We start from the raw sequence: 26369 nt of genomic DNA, 5'->3' as shown, positions 1-26369 counted from the left end.
TGTGTGTGTGTGTGTGTGTGTGTGTGTGGGGGGGGGGGGGGGGGGTCAAAGATCCAGCTTCAAGGCTGTGAGCTGAGAGGTGATTGCTGCCCACTAGTCATGATACCTATTTCACAATTAACTCACAAAAGCATTTCATTTGACAGGGTATAGGGTGTTACTATGGAAACAACATACAACAACAAGATAAGGAAGCTCCAAAGTGTCCTTCACAGTATCAGCAGCTGGGACGTGTCAGGTGGGCATAGCTGGGTCATACACCTCTGCTAGACGACCACCAGAAATACCCTGGGGGGGGGGATAGATCAGGCACAACAGGGACAACCATCTTATTTTAAAAAATTTATTGGTTTTTAAAACCACTTTTAAAAATCGCAACATCTGTGAGCATTTGCAGTTAAAAAAAAAAGAAATTAAAGAAAAACTTTGCTGAAACGCCATTGAAAAATCACCAGACTATGGTCTGCTGTATAGCCGGCAATACTGACAGCATGGTGTGAAGTTCTACATGTCAAAATGGAAGGGCTGTGTGGGGGTGCTTACTGGGTCAGAGTCATACAGCATAGGAGTAACACGAACAGAGGATTTTCTTCATAGTCCAGACATCAGTGCTTATTTAATGGTTTCTCCAGGAAAAAAAAATACCTTGAACTTTACCACAAAAACATCCTTTTCATTAAAACACTAAAAAGCAAATAGGCATTAACAGAACAAAGACTGATATTAGTAAACATCAAAGAACAGACTTTTTTGAGTTAGTTATACCTTTGTGGTTGACAGAACCACTCATTACAGGCAAAGGAAGTGGTTACAAGGAATATTCTGTACAAGAGAACGGACATACATGCACATCAATAATTATTTATCAACACGGTTAAGGAAATGTCTAATACCTTATTTTCAAAAACTTTAAATCGAGTTCATATTCTCATGTATGAGAACGAGTGAAGGACCTATCTCACTGAGATTAAAGCACATTGCTACACAAGATATATAAACGTCATTTTTAATTTTTTTAAGCTTGTTATAAAAAATACTTTTTCTGCGGGCTTCAGTTGTTGCATTTGTCCTAAAAATGGTGCCCTGGTTCATTAAAAAGTTTAGTGCAATAGTGTGAACCTCTCAAAGCTCAATTGGATTTGCAGTGACTTTCCAGTGTCTACTGCCACACTCCAGCACAGAAAGATGTGACCTAAAGCCACTTCTTTCCACTGGTGTCAGGCTATTGTCTTCAGTCCAGAGCACAGCCCTGATATTGGGGCAGAAGACATATTTTTACAGAACTGGGGGGGGGGGGGGGAGGACATTTCCAAGCAAAGGTACAAAAAAGCCAGCAGTGAGTCACCCAGCTCATTCGGCAGAGTATTATTTCTGGAAGGTGCACAGATGATTCCGAATGCAGACGTCATCATAACGCCACAGCGTCTCGCAAGACTGGATTTTCTTACCAGAGATATTTACAAAGAGAGCTTCAACAAGGAATAGCACATTTTAAAGCAACAGTTGACAAAATTTACGCAACGTCTATTTTGCTACATGTTTTCCTAAACCATAGGAGTAGTGTGAGCTTGTCAGCTTGCCTATAAAATCCTGGTTCCTAGTGCTACAGAGGAGCTGCCGTGCTTAACCATTTCAGCCCCACAAAATCTAGCCCTCCGGCCTCCCCTTCCTGTGAAGTCTCCACCACAACTGCAGCTATCAAAGGTTTAGAAACCTGTCAACCTTAAAACATGCATTTTGGGTGGGAGGGTCAATGTAAGTAAGAAAATTTCATATTCTCATGCTGGTTTGAACAGCTTTTCTTTGGTAACAACGTAAGGCTGATTCTCATTAAATGCCATTAAGGCAGCATCTGTCCACTGCCGACCCCGTGTGACCCCAGGATACAGAGCACCTAAACCCCCAACACTTTGGCCAAAGTAAATGGAATCTCAAAATATAAGCTTCTGCTCTTTACACCAAGACCGCCTGCTCTACACGGTGTTATCCATGCATGAGACAAACATCTGTGCAGCCAATCGCAAGACACCGACTGCTGGCTGAAGAAGCTGAGGGTTCACTGGGCAGCGCTGCTGCTCTTATCCAAAATAACTAATGGAAAAACAGGCTCCTTGAAATGAGCTGATTGATGGGTCAGAAAAGCAATGATTGTCTGTTTGCTCTGAATTTCAGCCGACTGCCCCCCGAACATGAAATGTTTACATAACACAAACTGATTTCCCTAAAGTCTATTGCCTTTCACACCCATGTAGACCCGGGACACATTCTGTACTTTAAACGTTTTTGTAACCTTTATAATTTTGCAATAATTTCTACATACAACTGGAATTTAATTCTTACACACCTTTCTGTAATAACTTAGATCAATGGATCATGCGATAAAATGTCATAGCTAAACATTGAAGACCCATAAAGCCACCATCTGACAGGAATTAGAGGGGCTTTCATGTGTCACACAGACCTGCATAGATACAAAGTCATCAAGAAAGCCCCTGTCCACCAAAGGAGGAGAGGACTTTTTCCATTGCTTATCCCCAATTACCCCCATCATAGACAGTAATGTGCTTTGGCCTTCAGAAAGCCTCTCTGGTGCCAAGTGAGCAACATCTAATATTTTTTTTCTACTGTACAATAGCCCAACCACTTCTTTACAAGTTGGGCTACTGAAGACACTTTGATTGCCCAAACGGTATGTACAGCATTTTTATTTTGATTTAAAGCTGTAACATTCACATCAAGTACACCGATGTGAAGTCACAGAAATTCCTTCCCCAGTCTTCGGTTAACACGCATAAAAGAAGCAGCCTGCATCTCATTGCATCTCACGCCACCGTTTACCACTGAGACTCGTGGAGGTTTCGGCTTCCAAACCCAACACCACCTGTGACCCTCGACCTTTAGGTCTGCAGAGTCTGCAGTCATGGCTCCACGGATGGCATCTAACATCTACAGGGCCTCACAGCAGATTCCCAAATGTTTTGGGGGGAGGAAACAAGCTCTTCCCTTTTGAAAACACAGTAATGTTATAACAAACTACCTATAAGACTAAGCCACCACACAATATCGCCACTTATTTTGATATGCTCCTCCCTTCAAGCACCTAGCTTTTTTCTCTCTTCTGCACAGATGTGAGAACTCTAGCGAGGGGGAGTCTTCCGGCATTCTGATGGCAGCCTTTCCACCGAGAGACTGATGAAACGAGAGGAGCTATGGTTTTAACATACGTTAAAACTGATTCCATTTCCCCTATATGAGGTTTCAGTTTAACTACCTCCCTCAGTTAGCGCCAGTAGTTCTGTCTGATGCTTCTGCAACTCACCGGTATGTCAGACGTCCGAGTAACAGTCTGACCAGGTTGATGATTTGTTTAAAATACCGCAGAGACATACGATTCCTTTCGAAGTGGAAATAATAGAAAGAAATAAGAAAGTGAAACAGGAGCGAGGAACTGCACTTAACTCCTGTGACGCATCTAACAGGACAGCAAAGTCATTCACTGATCAGAACAACAATCTGAAATTTGGCTGTCATGTCTCACTGGTGTGCAGAGTGTGGTTGCAGTGTGCTCTATAACTGTTACCAAAGAACAGGAAAAACAAAAAAAAAACTAAAAATAAAACAAACCAAGAATCAACCCAACATTTCCACTGTGTGTTGGTCTTTACTCTCCAGCCAATCAAAGTTAACAGAGTTCTCAGTGCAGATCTGCTGAAAAAGGGGATCGTTTTTCAGTTCCTCCAGTGTAGAATCTTCATACTGTCCTTGCTGTTGACTGGGGTCAAAAAGTAAGTTAGTGTCCAGGTCATTGATGCTACTGGAGAGTTCAGAGGTCAATCTGATATCACTAGAGAAATCAGATGCCACAGAAGTGAGTTCAGAGACCATCTGCCCAGTCAGCTGGGAGCCAGGGTTCAATGCATCATCCCCTAGAAGGTCCTTGACAGTGCTGTCAAAATCCAGAGGCTGCTGGCTTTCAGATGTGGCCTCTAGCTGGCTTTGCTCATTTTGCAGAGGCTGCCCCTGTTGCAGTTCTGGTTGCTGCTCTTCAGGACTCACTTGTGCCTGGCTATCTCTGGAGTATAAGCTCATCTGTTCGTTTCTGGCGTTCTTCATGAGGTAACTAGGCTTCTGGAACTGGCTGGGATTGTGGTTGGCATTCGTGTTGAGGAGGCTATGATGGCTAACGCCACCTTGGAAAGTGCTGGTGGTCTCCAGGATCTGGGTGAGGTTCATACGGGCTGTATAGTTGGAAGGCATGTTGTTGACACCCAAACCCCGGACCGCATCATCACCATCAGGATCCATCTTGCTCAGCAGCACGCTTGTGATCTTCGTGCTGTTGTTAGTGGTCTGCACTGGCAGCATCTCAGTCTGCATCATCACATTAAGTGGGACCGACTGGCTCCTCTGGGCCATGCTACTGCTGCCCATGTTTGGGCAGCTGTTGGCAAAAATGTTGAGCACCTCAGGGGTCACAGGTGGGTTGAACTGGGAGAGCATGGAGCCAGAGATGCTGGTGTGGACCGTGCTCCCACTCAGATTCCGCTGCCGTACTGCCGGGCTCACACTTCGACAGCGGAAGGTGCCACCGGCTGATGAGACGATGACTTTGTTATCCAGAGGGGCAGGAACTGCGAAGCCTTCCACAGTGCCTTGGTTTGTCAAAACAGTAGCCTGTTGCTGAACCGGGGAAACAGGTGTCAGACGGCCGAAGTTGGTATCATGCCTGGTTTGTGATTGATGTGAGTGGCCAGGGATGGCAAAGGCGTGCGGTTTACGGAACTGGTCCTCCACCAAGTTCTGGTAGTTTGGGAGGATGCTGATGCCATTGTTGGAGATGGCTGAGGTACCTCCATCACTGTTATACCCGTTATTTATCCACTCCAGCTTGACCTTGTCAGGGTGAGTAGCCGTGGGCCTCTGCATTGGCTTGAGCGGGCTACTTGAAACAATACTGGCATTGTGGTAGCCCGTAATACTGGAGTTAATGGGTGTGAAGGCAAAGGGATTCCGACAGGAATCCACTGGACTTGGGGGGACACTAGTGCTGCAGTTAGAGTGCGGGGTACCGACAGGGGTGTGCCGATTACTGCCCAGAGCCCCATCCACAGGAGTGGCGGGTGCCAGTCGAGAACAAGGGCTCTCCCGGGTCAAACCAGACCCCGCTGCCATGATCTCCGACGTAGGAGTCGGTGTGGGTGTGAGGGTGGGAGTGGTGCTGCTGTGAAGAGAGTGGTAAAAAGCAATGTCCGTCTGATGGTTGGACAGGACAGAACCTGGTACCGCTGCCGACTGGCTCTGCAGAGATACATCAACACAGCTGCCATAAGACCGCAGGCTGTTCAGTTTCATCTGCTCCTCCATCTGTACTAGCTCTTCTACAATGCTGTCCTGGGTCATATCATCATCATTGAATGGGAAATAATCCACACTGGGCTGGCTCCCAGTAAATTCAACATCCGAGTGGAGTGTCAGCTCATCTGAAGGAGGGGCCTGGGGCTCCATGGGCAGCTGGTCCATCACTGGTGTAGTCACTGACCTATGGTCTAGCATCTGATGCACAAAAGCATGCTGCTGGAGACTACCCAGCTGCCCTTCTTCCCAAATGGGGTTCTTCAACTCATCCATGATGGAGGTGTCCGTTAAGGCCAAACTGGTTTGCATGGCTAATGAACTACTGGCAATTTCTTTCAGCAGTGCTTGACTGGAGGTGCTGGCAATGGCTCTGGAAGTAAGGCCACTGTCCTCGCTCTTTGAAGGCAGCCCTTCCCCTTTTGGCTGCGGGCTGGCCTGCAGTTTTGCAACAGTCTGGAAGATGCTGGGATTTCCAAGGGGCGAGTCACAGCGAGCAAGAATTCGAGTTGGTACAGTGGAGTTCAGTTTCACAGTCACTTTACAAGTGGTTGTTGCTGGTGCACTTTCAGGCCTGGTGGGGGTCCCTGACTGGGGGACTGCCTTCGATGCATCGGTGGGGCTTTCGGCACCACTCGCAGGGTGCTGGGTAATAAACACTTTTTTTACCGGCACTGATTCCAAAACAGCACCCGGGCGCTTCCTCAGACTCCCGGACCCTAAAGGGCTCTCCCTGGGTGACGTGGCAGTGGTGTTGGGGTAGGACGACAGAGTGATGGTGGTGCTCTGGCTTGGTATCGTTAGACATGAAGCATTTTCCCTTTTGTTACTGTTGGTATTGCTGCCAGCAGAAGCAGTGTTGGCACTGAAGGGGAACTTTTCACCACACTTGGTTTTTCCTGCCCCATCAGGCCCCAGAGCTCCTGTGCTGTAGGGTGTGGGTTCACTGGCAGCCCTTGGCTTAGCACCCCTCACACCCTTCGGAACAGCGGCTGCTTCCTGAGTTGTGTTCAGCTGCTCAGCAACAGGGTCCCGGTTATTATCGGGTATGGCTTCACGCTCCATCTTGACATTGGCGGCGGCAGCAGTGGCCATACATCCAGACTTTGTTACCACAGGGGACAGCAAGGGGCTCTGCTGGCTGCTGTTTTGGGTCTGCAGGAGCTGCTGCTGCTCTTCCAGCAGCCCGGTGCTGCTCACACCCGTCAAAACGGGCCGCAAGGTTGTGCTGCCAGTGCCGCTGCCGGCCGGTAGGGATATGGTCGTCATCTTCACCACATTGACGGGGGCCACGTGTGATGTGGGCACCACAGTTTTAATGGGGCTGTTGGTGATAAGCAGCGTCTGGGGCGAGCGCAGAGTCAGGGCACCGGTGGCGGAGGGCTTGGGGAGAATCTGGGGGTAGCGGGAGCGGCCTGGAACGCGCTCACACACTGGGCTCGCCGAAACACTCAGCGACGCCTTGGCAGTCTGCTTTACTGGCTGGATGGGCTGGGAAACCACCTGAAAGTTCATGGGTACAACTTTGTTCTCTGCTGCACCCATGGGGCTGGGAGAGGTCAGCTGCTTGGTCCGTGGTCCCTAAATGGAAAGGGAGTGAAAAAGCCAAGAGCATTTAGAACAAACTAAGAAGAACAATATCCCCAGGCTTTTGGACATTCACATGTATGTGTGGTTGAGTGTTCCAGTTTGTTGATAAAGTGTAGAGCATTTACAGATATGTCCATGGCCTGCTGGCATCGCTTGCTTGATGTTCCGTATGACTTACCGTGACGGGACTAGGAACAGTCACAACGATGCCGATGGTCGGCTGTGGGGAGAGCAGGGCGGGGCTTCCGCAGGAAATGCTGGGACCCACGCAGGGTGTGCCAGCCTCTGCCCTCCGAGCCTGGGTTGGGGTCAGGGTCTGCCCATCCCCTGGCAGTGGCGAGTGCAGCTTCTGCTCCTGCTGCTTCTTCTGGATCTTACGCTGCAGCTGCTGCTTGGCATCGACGGTGGGGGAGGGCAAGGTCTTCGCCTGGGGCTGGAAGTACCTGCTATCATCTACTGGCACGAACGGACAGGACTCCGCTGACATCTTCATCCCACCTGAGGGCAGCAAATTAAGGGAAGATACAGCACTGAAATCCTGCACGAAAAAGAATTACGTTTACTCAGCCAGAAAAAAACATGCTCAGGAACTGTAAAAAACGAAAAAAGGAGAAGAAAAAGAACGAAAAAAAATGTTGTAATGGGTACATTACTTTTTGTGGCTAATAGCACCAGATGAGAGACTCCCAGAGGGGAGACTCTCACTGGACTTCTTCATGGACACTGGAATCCATCTGAAGCTAAGCAGGTGCAGTGATGGGGACACTGCAGCCAGCAGGTTAGTCCATCCTGTGGTCTGTGTGGGTCCCAATGCCCCAGTGCAATGAATGGGACACTATGCTATAAAAATGGTGCCGCCCTTCAATGAGATATAAAACTATCCTGACTCTCTGAGGTCATGAAAGATCCCTGGCCATCTGCTTGAAAGAGCACCCTGGTGGTACCCTGATATCCTGGCTAAATTGCCCACTGTGGCCCTTTCAAATATGGCCTTCTAATCATCTCCTAAGTTAACCATTCATTCATGCAAGGCAACCTAGACTCCCCCGATAAACCAGCCTCTGTAAAATAATGCGTTTTTCTTGGAGACCCCACCCTCCACTCAGAAACAGCCCGACCCATACCTGTGGATGTCCCCGTCGTGAGTGTGAGGGCCGCCATGGACTTGCTGCTGATGAATTGGCTGTTGAGAAGGTAGCGGGCCAAGTCCTCCACGCAGTCAAACGACTGGCTCAGGACTTTCTGGGCCCACTCACACACCAGGCCACAGGCCGCCAGGCGTACCTCATCCTCAGCACTAGAGGGCACCCCCGAGGACTCCAGCACCTCACACTGACAAAGACAGCCAATCAGGATAGCAGTGCTGCCTCTACCAGCCAATGAGAGCAGTGACAGCCTCCTCCCAATACTTCCTACATGACAAACACTTAAAGACAATCAAAAGCTGTTCAGCTTTCTAACCTAGGCTGATCTTAAGTTCTACCAGGGCATAGAGTTAATTTAGCAAGAGCAGCTTTACAGCAGTCTGGCACAATACAACCGTGACTCGTCATGTTCGACGTACCACCAGGGCTGGATGATCAAGCAGCAGCACGTGGTTTTCTTCAGTGGGGACAGAAGCCAGAAAATGATAACTTACCCCATTGCTCGTTTTATGCACATCCAGGTTGGGCAGACACGGCACATGGACCAACGCTTTTTTCCTCAATCCACTATAGCAGTATGTAAGATGTAGTTAAGGACCTGCACACCATGCTAAAGTTCTGAAACATGACACTTCTCGTTTAGGATTTCAAAGCACACCCAAAGAACTTGTACTGGTCACACTGAAGTACTCACAGGAAGTCCGCTTTCTCCAAGAAAAAAAAAATGAATTAACAGAAAATTTTAGCATGGTGCTATGCCAGAGACAGCCACTTCTATATGACCTTTGACCTTTGTTAAAGGGCCGCCCCTCTGCTTTAGGGGTGCCGCAGTCAGATAGCGGACAGAGAAGCGAGGGAGGGGTATTTCTCAGCAACAGAGAAAGCAGGGTGTTGGTGCCTGTCACCAAACCCTGCGGCTTCAGCGCCCTCCGTCTGAGCATCGCACAGCACACGGTTTCTGTGGTGGGGAGTTTTCTGCAGCGAGACCTCAGAGGAACACGTGAGCACATTCAGACCAGTTGCTGGTTCAGGCACACTGGACCGCACACGTCATGGCAGCTGGGCGTGCTGCAAGTCACTGACAATGGCTGACAGGTTCAAAACTGCCTGAAAGCAAAATGATCCTAAACGGCAGCTTAATGCACGCCAACTCTGAACATGTGATCGTTACCTAGCACTGTTACCTGGCCTGCGTGTCATGACAGAAGTAATTTCAATATACTTAGGCTGAAACCCTGAATTTACTGTGCTGAGTAAAAGATTACATACAATAAATGTACCACTACAAGATTGTACGATATTGTGAGGTCGGCATCAAAAATCAAATGGGAGTTTTTGGGAAAGCCACAGACCACACGCAATACGTTTAGTAACTCATAAATGTATTAAATATACATGCAGTGCCGGTCTGGAGGATGCCATGCGTGTTTACAGAAGCCTCTCACGCGACATCTCGCATTTCCCATATATTTTCACTTCACTACATTCCTATTGCTGCATGCTCGCTTCATTCGCCAAGGAAAGTAAGGAGACCAAACTTTTTCCAGATTGTGGTGGGCCTGTATTCCCATTTTTGTTGTTATCCATGAAAAATGATCTCTTTCATGTCTCCAAGTCAATAGGGGAGAAGCTCTATTTGCACACACATCAGTATTGCTGTCTCCTTGGACCAATCGGTTTCTTTCTTTCTGGACAGCTACAAGAGTTTCCAAAACATTTTTGAGACTGAAATTTCAGCGAGTGGTAAGACAACAGACATCCACACTGACAGACAGATGCCAGCATCCCATAAACCTCCGATCACCGTGAACCACAAATCAGAATAAAGGATATTTGGATTTGCCTCTCATGCCAAGCCGTCGCGCCTTCATATTAGGAAAGACGTTTTTCATTATCTTCCCAAAGTCGGCAGCACTCAGAGGATGGTAGCCGAGATTGTCACAGTAACTTCTACAAGAGAGGACAGTAAAATAGAAGTCACTTTGGCACCAGATCGCGCTCAGCATTTCAGCTTGGATTGTTAACAGATTGTTAGCACAATGTTAAATTTGTCTCAGTAGTTCAGCTTGAAGGCTTCCTAACAGTAGATCCCACGCCAGTTACAATTCATCAGTGGACAGGTATCTTGTGAAAATTGAACCCGATTCAACCCAATCTGTGATGAACAAGAGTGACAGGTCCTCCCCTGGCCAGTCCTCACTTGTACTCATCGTAGACCTCCTGCTTGGGGAGGGAGGTGTCTGGATGCTCCTCTAAGTGATTCTGGATCCAGGTGAATGCGTGTGTCTGCTGCGTGCGGCTGGACGACAAGGAGGGCTGCTCGCTGCAGGAAGATAAAGGCATGAGCGAGCGAGCGAGCAAAGCGACAGGCTGAGTACCACAGCAAACCAGGGACATCAAACAACATCACACTGAAAGGAGATGCGTGGGCCTAGGGCAGGCAGAGGTGGAGATTCTCACATCCACGATGACGGGAGTTTGAGAAACAGACAACGACAGACGGTGGCGCATCATGCGATATTTACCACTTGTCACTGCCATTGCTGGGACCAGAAGGCAACTTAAGGTAGAGGTAGAGTTTTTCAATGTCTGTAAACTTCTCAACATCTTGCTGTAAAGACAAAATGCAATTTTCTTAAGCACAAGACACTTTACCTTTCAAGTTTTAGTTGTTTATAATCTGCAGAGGGACTTGGGTGGTATATTTGAAGCAAAAAGAATTCATTCCCTGATCTGTAATCAGAGGGGGCCAATGTAGATTTTATGAACGGAGACAATGTCACCACTGACAAATGAGAGGTGGGCAGGACTCCATAACCACTAACGCCATCTGCTCCATCAGAGTTAATAAGGTTGAATGAGTTTTAATTAGACACCCTCCTCAATCATACAATGCAATGCGTGTTTATCTGAGGTTTCCCGACCCCTGACACCCTGCACTCCCTCACTTCTCTGATTCAATTACAACCCTGCTCTCTGAAGGACTCCTCCAAAGGCATCTCTTTAATACATCTCAAAATTCTGACCAATCAGCTGTCCTGATCTCTAACTGCCTAGCATATGATCTCTTGTGGAGTTTGCTAAGTGTTTGTTTTGGTATAGCTTTTTACATAAATGAGTGCGGGATTTTACTGAGTAAGAAATGACGAGGGAATTAAAAAGTTTCCAGAGATCCATGGAGCCAAAACTGCCACCTTGGACACGGTGTAGTTAACGAACAAGCTCTGAGTTTAGACGGACACTTTGATACCAACAAAAAATGTGAGAAGACTCCCAACATAAAGCAGCTAGTATCTCAGTGGTTAAGGAGCCATGATTGTTAGCCAAAGTTTAGAGGGGACCCACTTGGTGTACTTTTTCAGGAAGGCTATTAGCCAATGATTAATTGCATAAAACTGCGCAACAGATCAAAAGCAATTATAATTCATAATTTAAAACACTGAAAAAAGGGAAATGTGACTATTCATATTGCAACTCTCCATCCATCTTCTAACCACTTATCCTGGTCAGGGCTGAGGGGGGAGGGTTATCCCAGGCCGCACAGATCTCAGGGTTGGGGGGGCTATCCCAGGCCGCACAGATCTCAGCTCTCAGAACTAAGAAATCGCCTTCAAACAACAGAGATAGAGATGGGTGGAGGTGCTGTGTTAGCCTTCAAAGGGGGAGGGGCTTTACGACCAAAGGGAGAATCGTGAATGGTGGTAGCCAATGATGACTAATGCGACATAAGAGCCTCAGCCCAACTAATGCCACGTCCCCCGCCTGAGGTTGAAAGCCTGAACCAGTGCTGGGCAATGTGGTTCTGGTCAATCAGTGGAGCAAACCCTCCCTTAGTAAGAGAAAACACCATGCGAAGCCGCATCCGGTAAAACGCTCAAGTTCTGGGGTAGCTGGGGTGGATCGCGGCTCCAGAACAGGCCGGCCTGGCGCGGATACAGGGACAGTTACAAATGGACAGGCCTAAGCCTGGCGCGGATACAGAGACAGCGAGAAATGGACAGACCCCGGTCAGGCGCAGATACAGGGACAGCGAGAAATGGACAGGCCTCGGCCAGGCGCGGATACAGGGATAGAGAGAAATGGACAGGCCTCGGCCAGGCGCGGATACAGGGATAGAGATAAATGGACAGGCCTCGGCCAGGTGCGGATACAGGGATAGAGAGAAATGGACAGGCCTCGGCCAGGAGTGGATACAGGGATAGAGAGAAATGGACAGGCCTCGGCCAGGAGTGGATACAGGGATAGAGAAAAATGGACAGGCCTCGGCCAAGCGTGGACACAGGGATAGAGAGAAATGGACAGGCCTCGGCCAGGCGTGGACACAGGGATAGAGAGAAATGGACAGGCCTCGGCCAGGAGTGGATACAGGGATAGAGAAAAATGGACAGGCCTCGGCCAAGCGTGGATACAGGGATAGAGAGAAATGGACAGGCCTCGGCCAGGCGTGGATACAGGGATAGAGAGAAATGGACAGGCCTCGGCCAAGCGTGGATACAGGGATAGAGAGAAATGGACAGGCCTCGGCCAGGCGTGGATACAGGGATAGAGAGAAATGGACAGGCCTCGGCCAGGAGTGGATACAGGGATAGAGAAAAATGGACAGGCCTCAGCCAGGCGTGGATACAGGGATAGAGAAAAATGGACAGGCCTCGGCCAGGCGTGGATACAGGGATAGAGAGAAATGGACAGGCCTCGGCCAGGAGTGGATACAGGGATAGAGAAAAATGGACAGGCCTCGGCCAGGAGTGGATACAGGGATAGAGAGAAATGGACAGGCCTCGGCCAGGAGTGGATACAGGGATAGAGAAAAATGGACAGGCCTCGGCCAGGAGTGGATACAGGGATAGAGAAAAATGGACAGGCCTCGGCCAGGCGTGGATACAGGGATAGAGAGAAATGGACAGGCCTCGGCCAGGAGTGGATACAGGGATAGAGAAAAATGGACAGGCCTCGGCCAAGCGTGGATACAGGGATAGAGAGAAATGGACAGGCCTCGGCCAGGCGTGGATACAGGGATAGAGAGAAATGGACAGGCCTCGGCCAGGAGTGGATACAGGGATAGAGAAAAATGGACAGGCCTCAGCCAGGCGTGGATACAGGGATAGAGAAAAATGGACAGGCCTCGGCCAGGCGTGGATACAGGGATAGAGAGAAATGGACAGGCCTCGGCCAGGCGTGGATACAGGGATAGAGAGAAATGGACAGGCCTCGGCCAGGAGTGGATACAGGGATAGAGAAAAATGGACAGGCCTCGGCCAGGAGTGGATACAGGGATAGAGAGAAATGGACAGGCCTCGGCCATGAGTGGATACAGGGATAGAGAAAAATGGACAGGCCTCGGCCAGGAGTGGATACAGGGATAGAGAAAAATGGACAGGCCTCGGCCAGGCGTGGATACAGAGATAGAGAGAAATGGACAGGCCTCGACACTGCACGGATGTTTAAAGAGACAGTCACATCAGACTGTCCTGAAGGATGTGGGATGGCAGAAAAAGAGAGAGAGAGAGAGACAAAAAAAGAAGACAGGAATAATAGTGTAATGATCCTCTGTTCATTACTCAATGAAAAGGGAAGTCTGAGCAAATGTCAAAGGACAACTCCGGACTGAAAAAATGGCTGAAAAGAGGATAGGCAGATAGATACCGAACAACACACACACACACACACACACACACACACACACACACACACACACACACACACACACACACACACACACACACACACACACACACACACACACGGCTCCATAAGGTCCCCAACCAAACACGACTGTAAATGTCATTAAGAAACGGCAGCAGCCACAATAAACAAACAGAAACGGGAAGGGGCCATTTAAAGGTGCAGACGTTACAGGATGGTTGGCAGAAACAGCTACATTTATATTTACTTAGCAGAGACCTTCGTCCAAAGCGAGATAACAGATACATTAGCTGGTGACGGGATAAATATAGTGACACACACTATATTAGCAACACACTGCTGTTCACGATCAATCGTAAAACGTTTTAAACTATGTTACACTGTATTAATACAGGAAAAACAAAGCAGACCTTTTACTAATGATGATACCATGAATTATAAAAGGGTGAAATGAAGTTTTTGACCAGAGAATACTGGCATATACTCAGAAAAAGGAGATTAAGGGTAAAATGACAAACACCCCCACCTAATCAAACTGATTATCGTTAATTATTAGGAGTTAAAATGAGGCTTTCTTCACTCACCAAAATGTTGTCCACTTTTGATTGTGCAGATTTGCTGGGGAGAGGAAGGAGAGACAAGTTAGTGGAAAGGTAACCTGAGAAATGGGGTTTAAGCACATTTATTAATAAATGGAGAAAATGTGATGCAGTATACCCTGAGGCACCCCCCAAGCCCATTAATAAAAATAATAACGGTGACATTAATAGCGCTCCAGAGGCACCGAGAGAGATTCCGCATGACTTTCTTGTGAAAGACTCTCCCGAAGTCACAAAGCTCCCTCACAGACAGACAAGGCACAGCAGGCCGGCCTTCAGACAGAAAGACAAGGCACAGCAGGCCGGCCTTCAGACAGAAAGACAGGGCACAGCAAACCTGCCTTCAGAAAGACAGACAAGCCACAGCAGGCCAGCCTTCAGACAGACAGACAAGGCAGAGCAGGTCTGTGCCAAGCACAGCACCATGCCATGCTCCTCTTCGGGCATGCAGCCTCTTTACACCCTAACTGAACAAGACCTAACGGGCGTAATGGTAAAAACGTAAAAATATTGAGCTCAGCATTATCTCAAAATTTCCACTCTTCATGTTCTACTTGTTACGCTGTCGAGAATGGATGCATTTCAGGCAGAACTACTAATCGAGTTTTGCCAGTGATCATTTGAATTTTTTAATTGGCAGGGAGACACCAAACTGGAATATATGCACCCTTAAATCAATTATAATAATAGTAATTGTCTTTATTGTCCTTGTCACCTGCCTGACTCCCCCCCAGGGAGTTGGGGGGTACAATGTGCCAAGGTTGGGTTTTGAACCAGCGACCGTGTGATTACAGGCACACAGGTTTAGCTCACTGAGCCACACGCTGCCCCCAACAGCACTACATCAGTGAAATACTGTGCCATTGACTTCTGAGCATGTGGATCAGAGGGGTAAGCTTCAATGTCTATGACCAGAAGGTTGCTGGTTGGTGCCCATATCTACAGGACCTGGGTGGGAAAATGACAACTGCATCAGGCTCATGCTGGTAAAGAAACTTTGCTGTGTTACTTTGCACCAGATGCTAATTAGGGCCCTTTACTATAATTGACATGAAGCGTATTATCTGCTAAACTTGGGTTTGCTTTACTCATAAAAAAAATGATAAATTTACCCAAAGAGTGAGTGTATAAATGTTGCCTTAATTAATCTGCATGAATCCTATAGGGTGGTACTAGGAAAGCAGGTAGACCTTTAGCTTAATTTATTTAAAATATTTCCTAAAATTGGGTATATTCTATAAAAAAAAAAAAAAAAGTAGTTTAAGTTTACTGCAAAAAAGTGAGTGCAGGTTGTTGGCTTACTTTGTGTTATTCGATGCAACTGAACCCAGCAGCGTCCTCCACATCACTCAACAACTATCCTATCCCTGCCTGTGAAACAGAGCAGACCCTGGAAGGAGCTGGGCGTGCAGGCGACCTCCACGTGGCTTCACCGAGGGACTCAGGCCCAAACTGAACAGTCACACTAAGGGTTTCCCCAGCTCAGGTCCTTGAAGTCATGCTCCGTTTCTCTCTTGGTGTACTGCTCCCAAAGCAGTCCCATCAAATGCCAAATGAATGATTTGATCCTCTGGGCCTTTAGTGCATTCGAACAGCCTCAGATTCCCAGGATATACTTTTATAGGCTCAGGCTTATTCTTGCTGGTTACAAGATCATAAATGCTGCTGGCCGACAACTTACCCATATGATACCTACAGCTTTTCTTATAACTCGCCTAACAAAATTCAATGTGTCTGGCCGGCTTGCATCCCCCCACCAACCGAGGCGAGATGAGGATCTTGGCTCCAAGACAGCACAGGTGTGTTTGCTACTTCCACTGCTAAACTTGGTAAATCAATAACGATAAACAAGAAGCTTCACTAAGTCTATGAAACCAGGTTTCCGGTCTGTGACTTAGGATTAGGATTAGGTTAGGATGCCCTCCGTGTCATCAGACAGTCATAGGTTCAAATCCCAGGGTCAGAAGAGTGGCTTCACTGTCAGGCTCTTGAGCAAGGCCCTTAACCCCAGTTATTCTAGGGTAGGGATGTAACTATATGAAAATTTAATGCCACGATTATAGTGACCAAAATTATCATGATTATCAGTATTACCACAGTATTATTAAAATGTGCTGGAAATGTTTTATATTGGAAAATCACAAATTAGCAGCACTAAGCACCTTTTGTTTGCATAAACATTAAACTAATACGGCCAATGCCACATGTAAACATATGAAAGCCATACCAAATGTGCATTAACATTAAAAATCTACCATTCCGCCATTCTTTCTCAAAGATGTACATCACTTTGGAAAACTGTCTCTGCTTAATAAATGTGAATATAACACATGCTTCGTTTAAGATCTCCATCGTAGGACTGGGCGATTTGCACAAAAAAAAAATATATACAGATCGATATATTTTGGTTGAATGGTTATACAAAACATAAGTCCCTATATTTTTGTTGAAGACAGGAAAAAATTCGTCTGTACGCCAAAGCCATTACAAAATGATGCAAAAACACCTTTATTTATCAAAATAAAAGAATGACGTACATGACAAATGAAGGTAGCCTCAATTAAACTTCTCATATCGGCCTAAAGATTTAGCACACCTGCTTGTCAACATCAAATTTTAATGACGCCCTGTGACAAACTCACAACACAGGCACCGCAATCAAACACACTCTGATGGTACCCTGATCGCAGGACACAGGTGTTTTTGTGTCAGGCAGCTTAATGTGGGGAAGATGACGCCATGTTCCTTCCACCATGGGGACCTGCATTGTGCTCTGCTGGCCTTGACACCAGCTTGTTTGACAGGTCACTCTCAATTGATTACTTCTGATGCTGTGGGGCAGGTGGAGGTTGTCTGCTTGAAAAAGATCACAAAGGATTTTTTTCTTTTTAAAAGGTGCCTCTGTTGGCTGCTCTACAGGCTCAGGCACAGTGCACACGACGGTGGAGTAACTCGTGCCACGAGAGTTCTGGTCAGAGGCCAGAGACTCCATTTCCCATACAGCTCTGAGCTTCAGTGCCTCCGGCTTGTCAGCTGTAATATGTGGATTTAAATCGTGAATCAACAAATGATGCCAACAGGTCACGAGTTGATGGGCCTGCACACTTTTCATTCACGTAATTCAAGATGGTAGATTTAATGGATTTGCAAAGCTGACCGTCTTCTTCATTGTGTGCCGGGATGGTTGATTTGAAAAGTTGGGAGTCCTAGATGGACATATGACAAGGTAACATAGTCCGGCCCTGACAGAGCATCAGTAAATTCATGAAGAGATTTCACAGCTTTCTGGATTTCAGGCACCTCAGTATTTCACCAGGTAGGGACAAGATACCTAGATTTTTTTTGTCAAAGGACAGGACTTCTGCAAGTGCCCTGTCCTGCTCCAGAACCCTCTCCATCATTTGCTGCCTTGATCCCCAGCGTGTTGGCATCTCTGTGACGAGCAGGTGAGCATGCAGACCCTGGAGCATCTGAACTTCAGCTAACTCTCTCTCCCTCCACCAGCTACACGAGAAGCCTACCCACAATTCTTTTGCATAAGGAAACTGCCTGGGTCACGCGGTTTTCATCCACGCCATGTCCTGTAATAAAACATGATTTTACATTCATTTTAAAAGGAGGCTCACTTAGGTCTAATTAATCTGATTAACACCTCACTGCACACTAGAAATGCATTTCATTTGATTGTTATGTAGGCCTACCAAGTTAATATTACAATAAAACGCTTTTGTTTTTTTAAGAATTAAATCCGTAAAACACTGCAATTTTGGAAAAAATTGTCTAGCCTAAGGATATTTTACATTTTATGCTATAACTAAATCAAAAGAGGACATTCACTTGAAATAAGCAAGTTTAATTGACAAGAATCACTGTAAAGGCAAGCAGTTAAACTTCTCACTCCTTAATTCAGGCTTTGAGAAATATAACACTTAAGCAGTGAACTTTCCTTTTTTTTTATCAAAACGTACCAATTTGCAAATATAGTCGCTGCCCAAACCACTGCATCCTTTGCCACTTCAACGACTGCAGCACCTTGATAACGTTGCTCCCATCGTCGGCTGTAACTGCGACCAGCCTCTTTCTATTGAGCCTCCAGTTTGCGATGGCATCTTGCAGGGCCTTGGCTATGAACTCCCCCAGTGTGGCTTTCGGAGAAATAGCTTCTTTGCAGACATGCACCTTTAATCTCCCACTCTTCAATTAAATGATTCACACTCAAATACGGTCTTTGTCTCGCAGCTGCCATTTGTCCATGTATCAGTTGTCAACACAAAATGCTTTAATTTTAATAACAATAATATTGTCTGATGGAAGTACATGCGTTAGGCAACACTTTTCTTATAAAGTAACTGTGAGCAATTTATGACAAGTCAAGAGTTTTGATTGATCCTTTAAAGCCACCCTGCTCCAATACAGACGGGAAGCAGACCTTTTGCTATGCTGTAAACAAACTCCTCCGTGATGCTGCAGTGCTCTGCACTTCTCTTTTTGTAAGGTGAGGTATGAGCAAACAAAGCTTGCAATACTACTTGAATTAGTTTAGACTTAACAGGCGGCAAATGCTTCTTAACTGCAGCAGTAGTGTATTTTGTGCAGTGCTCCCGCTGTGACCCTACCTCTAGCTCTGTTCGGCATTCCCTGCAGATTTTGCGATTCTGCTGTTCATCTGACGCGCAAAATGCAAACCACCTCCAAATAACTGAACTACTGTTCTGTTTACATACTAGGTCGTCTTTACTTAAGACTTGTGTCATTCCAATCCATGTTGCTAGCCATGATGTTTGCATGCCTACCCGTTTGCATGCGTGTGTGTGTCTGTGTGTGTGTGCGCGTGCGCATTCATGCGACCGAAGGTGGGGTTGTTAAAGCAGAGTAGTGAAGCTTGGAGCAGACAGACAGAGGTTTTCCACAATAATGAAATTGAACTTTATTTGAATACGGTAACATTTTATTTATACTGATGATATAAACAATGGTATTTTTATAAATCTCGACATATCACCCAGCCCTACTCCATCACACCAATAGCCTAACACAACTGACAAACTGGCAAATGACAGCACTGTCTGATGACATGACAACGATTTTATGTCATTCAACTAGACAACGGTTATCCACCTTGCTGGTCCTCTACTGGACCAGTTCACAAACACAGTGACATACTAGCTGTTTCAGGCTCACCATAATGGTTAGAATGGGCTCACTTCTCACGGTTGGAGGAGACCCTGCAGATATGGCCTCCACGTCAACTGACATTCACTCCATCAGATGTTTTTAAAGTTCTTCTAGCTAGATGCTGCTAACCAGCATCAAGACAGAAACCAACAAGGAGAATATGAGCTAGAGTTAATAAATGGATAAATTAGGCTGCTTCAAGCCTATGCTGGTTTTCACATCACATCTCATCAGTTGCAAAGTTAAAAAAACCCTACATGTCTAAATATATGGTGCTGTGCTGCTTTCCTGATGAGTAAGATGTAGGTCGCCATTCTAAAGACATCAGCATTTTCAAATGTCTAGCAGCAGGAAGATAAGCACAGAGACAGACAGGCAGACTAGGGACTCCTGCTTACGTGGTTGAGGACCAGAGAGCTTCAGCACTGAAGGCAGCAGACGTGTGGCAGCGTGCATTACTCAACCCAATCGGCTACGTGGTGAGTGCTTTCATTAGGCAATCGGAAGCGGATTGAGAAGCTGCGGATGGTATGAGCGACAAGCCACCCATCCAACTGCCAACGACTGCGCATGCGGCCATGCGTCTGCTGGGACTGCAGCAAAGGCCAGCTCTCTGCCATTTGAGCGTGTTCACCCACACGGCATCAAAGAAAACACCCGGATCAAAAATCGACAGATCAGACCGGTTCCGCTGTATTAAACACGGGCCACGCAACTCGTTCTCCTGATGCAAACAAGAGCACGTGCACGCTGGGCTGCACCCAAACCCGAAATCCGGAGGTTCGGAATCCCGAACAGCCATAAAACTCATATTAGCATAGCACACGTGCTCCCCGGAAGTCTGACTTCAGCTTTGACACCTTTTCAAGTCGCTGAAGCTGAATCTGAAGTGTGTGTCTAGACAGTCTCTGAAGGACATTGCTCAATGTGAATGTTCAGTGACTCCTCAGCTCCAGCATAGCAGTGGATCACCTCTCTCAGGCACAAGCTAAAGAAAGCCCCCCCCCCCTCAGTCATACTACAGGCTCCTGCCTGCGTTTCATTTACACAGCATTAGGAGACCTCAGTCATACGCGTCGCTCGATGCCGGGAGCCCATCCCTCCGGCATGGGGGGGGGTAATGTTATTCTTGTCTCCCAGACAGCTTCTCAGTGCCACCACACCTGTGCCAAGGTCAGATCTCATCCACAGGGGTTGCATGTGCAACCAGCTTATCGCGCAGCTCACTGGTGTCAGATGTCAAACTCATAACTGTATTTAACTTCTCCATCTTGGCATCTCAAACCTTATCAGCAGGGTACTGAAGCACCAAAGTAATCATTTAACAGCAGCCCCATCATTAAGCTTTATGTCACTCCAGGCTACCTGGGACACCAGGAGATAGGGACGAAACCAGCAGCACGTTCCAGTTTTCCTCGAGCTGCATATCGCTGCCGCACTCGCAAAGTCGCCCTCTGGCGCATTTCCTGCGGCTAGGTGATAGAAATGGGAAAACTCAAACGTGGGGCTCCGAGACGTGCTTCCTCTTTCCTCAGATGGCCACAGAGAAAAACTTTACTTCCTGCCGTCACCACTCGGGGCGAGATCGCTGCACGCTCTCGCTCTGCAACCACGTCAAACTCTGTGCAAGGCTTTCAAATAGATTTAAAGCCCCATTACAAGCTCAAGAAAATTAAACTTCAATTTTGTCAGCATATAACTGAGGGACAGAGACCCCCTGACTGACAGAGATACACATGCAGCTGTGAAAAACACGGCTACATGCCGACGACGTCTCTAAATCAAACTGGTGACACCAAGCGCTCCAACGCCGAATACCACTATCACTAGTGACATTCCCCAAGCAGTGCACTAGCAAGTGTTTTGTAAACACAACTACAGTCAAGGTGTAAAAGTGTATACACTGGCACTGTTAATATTCTTTAACGAGCACGTTGTTCTTCAAGCAAGCCCTATGATCCTAAAACCAAGCAGCCCCTGAAAAACCACACAGAGAGCCAACATGAGGAAACTAAAATAGGCCCAAAGTGACACCGGCGACAGCAGAGGTCTGGCAAACGGCTGCGTGTGACACAGCAGTTTGGGGCGGGGGCGGTTACAAACAATCACAATTAGGCCACAGCAGACAATGACGGCACATGTGTGTCGTGCATATCAGCACTTTCACATACGTGTGGAAGCAGCACAGCCTCCACAGAACAGCCCGGATACTACACCCTCCAACAGCAATGCGGCAGTCAGGGCACAACCCAACGCAACTGGTCTGAAAGACAGCAAGACCAAACTCCCCAGCTCAAACCCACATGACACCACACAAGCTTTTATTTTCCACAGCAGGACTTGCAAAGGAGGCATTGATGGGCTTTATGCCATATTTGTACTCCAAGAGGCAAGAGGCAGCATAATGACCTGCTCATACCCTCAGTGGCCAGCCTTCAGTTTAAGCTGTGCGTCAGACCGCCTCAAAAACTCTGCATCTGTAAACATCCGTGGCCGTCTACATTGTTGGCTCAGCAACTTCGGGGAAGCTGACAGACTAGTGACCCTGCTTTCACATGCCTACACAGACCCATCAAACAAAGAGGTGACCCCACCCACTAGCCACATCAACAATAAGATTACTGCATACTGCGCTGCATATTTAAATTTAATTCTTAACTTAAATCAAGGACAACTTGTAGTTAAATAACCTTTAGTACGAAAGAATCATTTCTATGGGCCTACTTCCACTGACTGCTAACCTGCTTTTTGTACACAATCACCAAACAACTCCATGGAAAGAAAACAATACCGGCGTAACCCGCAAGAGCAATTTCCCACCGGACTGTGTCATGCTGTACGAGCTAAAACTGAAAGATCACATGTAAACAAAGTCAGCCACATAAGTAACTCAAGCCTGTCTAAACTAGACACTGACAGTCACTCTATAAGAGTCTTTCTTACAACACCGCGGTCATCTGAAGGCCCCCAGAAACATGCGTCATGCGTTTCTTTAGACCTCTGTTTTGTTACCTTGAAAAGGCAGGACAGCATACCATCCAAAATAAGCCACACTGACACAGCTATCATGTGCTCTACCCAGAAAGCAATATCATTTTGGGTACGTAATAAAAACCCAGCCTTCAGTCACGTTTACACACACTGAATAACATTCAAAATTGTTTTTTTTAATGGTTAAAAATGAACATTGTCATGCAAATTGCAGGTAAGAGGTTTAAGAGATACTTCAGCTGACGTTAAAAATACCTCAGATTCTAGGAAATATCAATGTGTTTCTAGTTCTTTAATAAACTGCCTGCTTCCCCATTCAGAGGCCTCACCCTCGGCACACGCATGTACATCAGTGCCGGAGAGAGCATGCCCAGACATGATTTACATCCACATTGACAGAATAGAGTCCATGCGTATGTGAGGCTATCCCCCAGACAGCTAAATGATAGATGGAAACAGAGCACAAAAATTATTCAGTATGGGGTCGAACATCTCCTACACTTCAAGGTTCCTCCCCAAGTCCATGCTAATATAACAAGCATAGGTCTGAAGGTCCTTATTGCTTCGAGTTGCTAAATATATTTACTACTAGCAGATTCATATATTGTATCTTTGGTCTGTGAGGATCACAACGTAGGCCAACAATGCAGGATAAACAACCTTGACAGCCATACTTTAGCTGTTATGCTCACTTTTTGAAAAAACATTTTGCCATTGGGATATTAAAGAAAAATGTAGAGAGTATTGATACTGGGTAAAGCTACAGTTACCCATGTCTCTACACTGACATATCATCTAGCATTTATCATGGTGTCAGGAACATTATGCAACATTAGCAGATCTTGACACATGCAGAACGTCTCAGAAAAAAAACAACCGCACTACCAAACTACCAGAACTGTTTGTTTTAAATATGCTCACATATATTAAGGCTGAAGCTGTAATTGGGCAGGCTAGCGCTGTTCACAAGGACAATTTCGCAACCGTTCAAGCTTTACTTTCATGTTTTTAAACTTCATGACCAAGTTACTATTTCACAGATTCCTTATTCCTGCGTTCTTATTTTCAGAGCAGCAATAATTAATAGCCTAATGCTTAAGTCCTTATTAACCTTAGGAGATTAAATCTTAGTAACCATCTAAATCACCACAGTTAATACATAACATTAAAGAAAAACACAGATCAACACTATATTATACTTACAGGGGGAAAGTAGCACTAATACGTGTTATTGTAACAGAAAACAGCACAGCAGCAGATACAAAGTTATATACTGTACATGTGATCGGAGTAATAACCGTATTTATTTAGTGTGCTATTGGGCAGGTTAGTCAAACACACTAACAGACTAACTACACGAAAGACCAAGGTCTGTGAGACACAGTTATTCCCAGCCTGCGATGGAGCCAGGAGCCCAGCAGCGGAGCAGGACAAGCGGACACCGAGACAAACACGCCGCTGTGCCGCAGCATTCGCCGCCTGCACTGAGATTCCTGCAGTGATACTGCCTGCCAATACGGGTTATAATCACCACATTTAACTGGCTCTCATTACACTCCGACAGCCGGCACACATCCTGCGGTCACGTCGGCGGAGCGGAGGGGAGCCGACCCGCTGGCCCAGTACGGGGCCCCTGAACTGGCTGCGAATGTCATGTCGGGCCGGCCACGCAGTCTCGGAGGTATACATCTCTGACAGCTAGGAAATGGGCTTGGGGAGGCTCCAGTGCACCGGAGTAAAAGGCAAAAGCGACGCTACTCGGTGCGCAACCGAAACGGGCTCCTCAGACACGATTGCACCCCAAACCCCCGGTGGAGACCAGGAGGAACACCGGCACCTCTTACCAGATGGAGGCTTTTATCCGGTGCCGCAGCACACCGGCCTCGACTCCGTGGAGGCCGTGGAGCGGCGACGGCAGACAGCTTGTCCCCGGCTGAGGGTTCTTCTGCTGATTCTCAGCCATCACGGTAAGGCGAAGGGGAGAGACAAGCAGACAGATTTCTTTAACTAGCCTCTAACTAGTCTTTAACTCTCCTTAACGAGTAGGCCTCAAGCCGGACCTCGAGCTTTCCCCCCCGACTGCGGCGCATCACGGAGCCACTGGTCGGACAAGCGCCCGCGTCGCTATCAGGTCCGCCTGCTCAGTCGGCGGTGGATCATGGCTGATGGCGAAAATCCGACGTTCCCCACTTATATGTGAACGTAATGCAGTAAGAAAAGGAGGAAGGGAAAGAAAGGCAGGCAGGCAGACTGAGCTCGCGACTCACAGTCGCACAGCACGCCCGCTACCGCTCGCGGGGGAGGCGCAGGCGCACTGCTCGCTGCGCGCACCGAAGCTGCGGAAACGCCGCAAACTGCACGGGGAGCCTCTGCGCTCCCGGCCAGCCGCTAGGAAGGAGAGACGGCGCTGCTTTTCTGTTCGATCCGATACCACGTGTACCAGGGTTGGTATCCTGATATTCAGACGTCTCTTTTGCATGCATTAAATAAATCAGTGTATTTTATATAGTAGGCTATATATATAAGCTTACATGTATTATGAGGTATCCTAACAACCGAAACGAATCATGCAACTTCATACACCACGACTCGATTCCAAATCCAGTCCTCGCTGTCATTTCTCCCAGACAGTTAGTTTAGTAATTACTGATTCTGATTGGCAGCAGAGGCTTCACACCTGGCTCACAGGTAAAGGAAGGCTGGGAAATCAGCAGGACCGTGAAGACCGTGATTTGAATAGCCTTGTCATACACTAATGACGTAGGCACGCAGTACAGGTAGCAGTAGAACGTTCTTGTTCAGTAGCTTAAATAAAAATATAAAACTATGATTTACATTATTTTTGTTGTTATAACATCATTTACAAAACGTTCAACAATTTGTAAAAACCGCCCTTCCCGCTACAGACCTGCACTTGAATTTTTACAGCATGCTAGATGCCGGTGTAACCCCCCCCCCCCCCCCAAGAGTGCTCCCTATGTGTTTTTTTATTCATTCAGGGGGTTTTATTTTCAGTCCTGGTTCCTATGCTCACCAACTATTATGCCTTAGAAAAATTCCGTGCGGTGGATATGGATGAAGCAACAATTCCAAAGAATTTGAATACAGGTCTTTGGGATGGGAATGATGGTTCGTGCTCTTGCCAGTAATGGGTCCTTGTCCTCTGAGTCATAGCGAGTATGTTGCTGCCTGCCGAACAGTGTTGTTGGGTTGACTTCACATCAGTGTCAAATCTGCACCCAGCCCTCTTTTTGCTGCTGCTGTAGAAAAATTTGTGACACGTGCAGGACCTGGCGGTGAGCTTGACACTGGTGCTCAGACAGGCTACTGGTGAAGTAGGAGCTGACTCCCCCAACTCAGAAGCTTGCCACCTGTCAGCGAGGAGTCATTTTTCTCTTCGTTTCAACATCATCTTTGCCATGAACTGCAAGGTTTTTAAACCTTATGTCCAAGAAGGAGCTGACAGCTACACTATGAACGTGGGTGCTATTGAAATTGACCACATTGGCTGTCACCATGTGTACTCTTGTTGTGAGCTTCATTAAAAAGAGATTTTCTGTTCCAAGTGAGGTCTCTTCATTTCGTCTGTCATGACCCACAAGCTCAGCTCAAATCAAATCCTCTACCAGTAGGTGTCACTAGTGTGTACAGTGTTGAATGAAGCTGCTACTTCTTGCCGATTCTTTTGGCTGGAAATCCTCAGAGATTCAGGAATCCTCGTTTCACCAGCACTAACTCACTGCCTTTTATGATATAAACATGGAAATGACCAGGTAAAAAGAATGTTATATTAGAATCGATTCGCAAAATTAAACATTCAGATCGAAAGAATCAATGTTTCAGTATCGATCTGTATATCCTTAGCCACTCTGAC

At 46.9% G+C, this 26369-nt stretch overlaps 1 protein-coding gene and 1 long non-coding RNA gene across 2 annotated transcripts; one reads left to right on the top strand and one right to left on the bottom strand.

Annotated features, from left to right (window-relative positions):
* Positions 1–329: 329 nt before the first annotated feature.
* On the bottom strand, positions 330–24547 carry LOC125706101 (DNA-binding protein RFX7-like). Its single transcript, XM_048972638.1, has 9 exons — positions 24340–24547; positions 14315–14348; positions 10613–10698; positions 10288–10410; positions 9921–10037; positions 8582–8666; positions 8067–8274; positions 7121–7440; positions 330–6933 (listed from the first exon to the last, which is right to left on the bottom strand). Exons 1-9 carry the CDS (start codon positions 24456–24458, stop codon positions 3631–3633), a joined length of 4395 nt encoding a protein of 1464 aa, XP_048828595.1. The 5' UTR covers positions 24459–24547; the 3' UTR covers positions 330–3630.
* Positions 24345–26060, top strand: LOC125706102 (uncharacterized). Its single transcript, XR_007381895.1, has 2 exons — positions 24345–24462; positions 24542–26060. It is a non-coding gene; the product is annotated as an uncharacterized LOC125706102 (long non-coding RNA).
* The last annotated feature ends 309 nt before the right edge of the window (positions 26061–26369 follow it).

The sequence above is a fragment of the Brienomyrus brachyistius genome, chromosome 13 (assembly GCF_023856365.1).
Source record: "Brienomyrus brachyistius isolate T26 chromosome 13, BBRACH_0.4, whole genome shotgun sequence".
NCBI lineage: Eukaryota > Metazoa > Chordata > Actinopteri > Osteoglossiformes > Mormyridae > Brienomyrus > Brienomyrus brachyistius.
Note: the sequence above shows the minus strand (reverse complement) of the source record. Positions and strands in the feature narration are given on the sequence as shown.

Excerpts from the sequence above, each read along its gene's own strand:
- LOC125706101 (XM_048972638.1), bottom strand. The coding sequence starts at position 24,458 with ATGGCTGAGAATCAGCAGAAGAACCCTCAGCCGGGGACAAGCTGTCTG. Across the intron at positions 10,699-14,314 it reads CAAAAGTGGACAACATTTTG|CAAGATGTTGAGAAGTTTAC; the intron begins GTGAGTGAAGAA and ends TTGTCTTTACAG. Across the intron at positions 10,038-10,287 it reads GAGGTCTACGATGAGTACAA|AAGTTACTGTGACAATCTCG; the intron begins GTGAGGACTGGC and ends CCTCTCTTGTAG.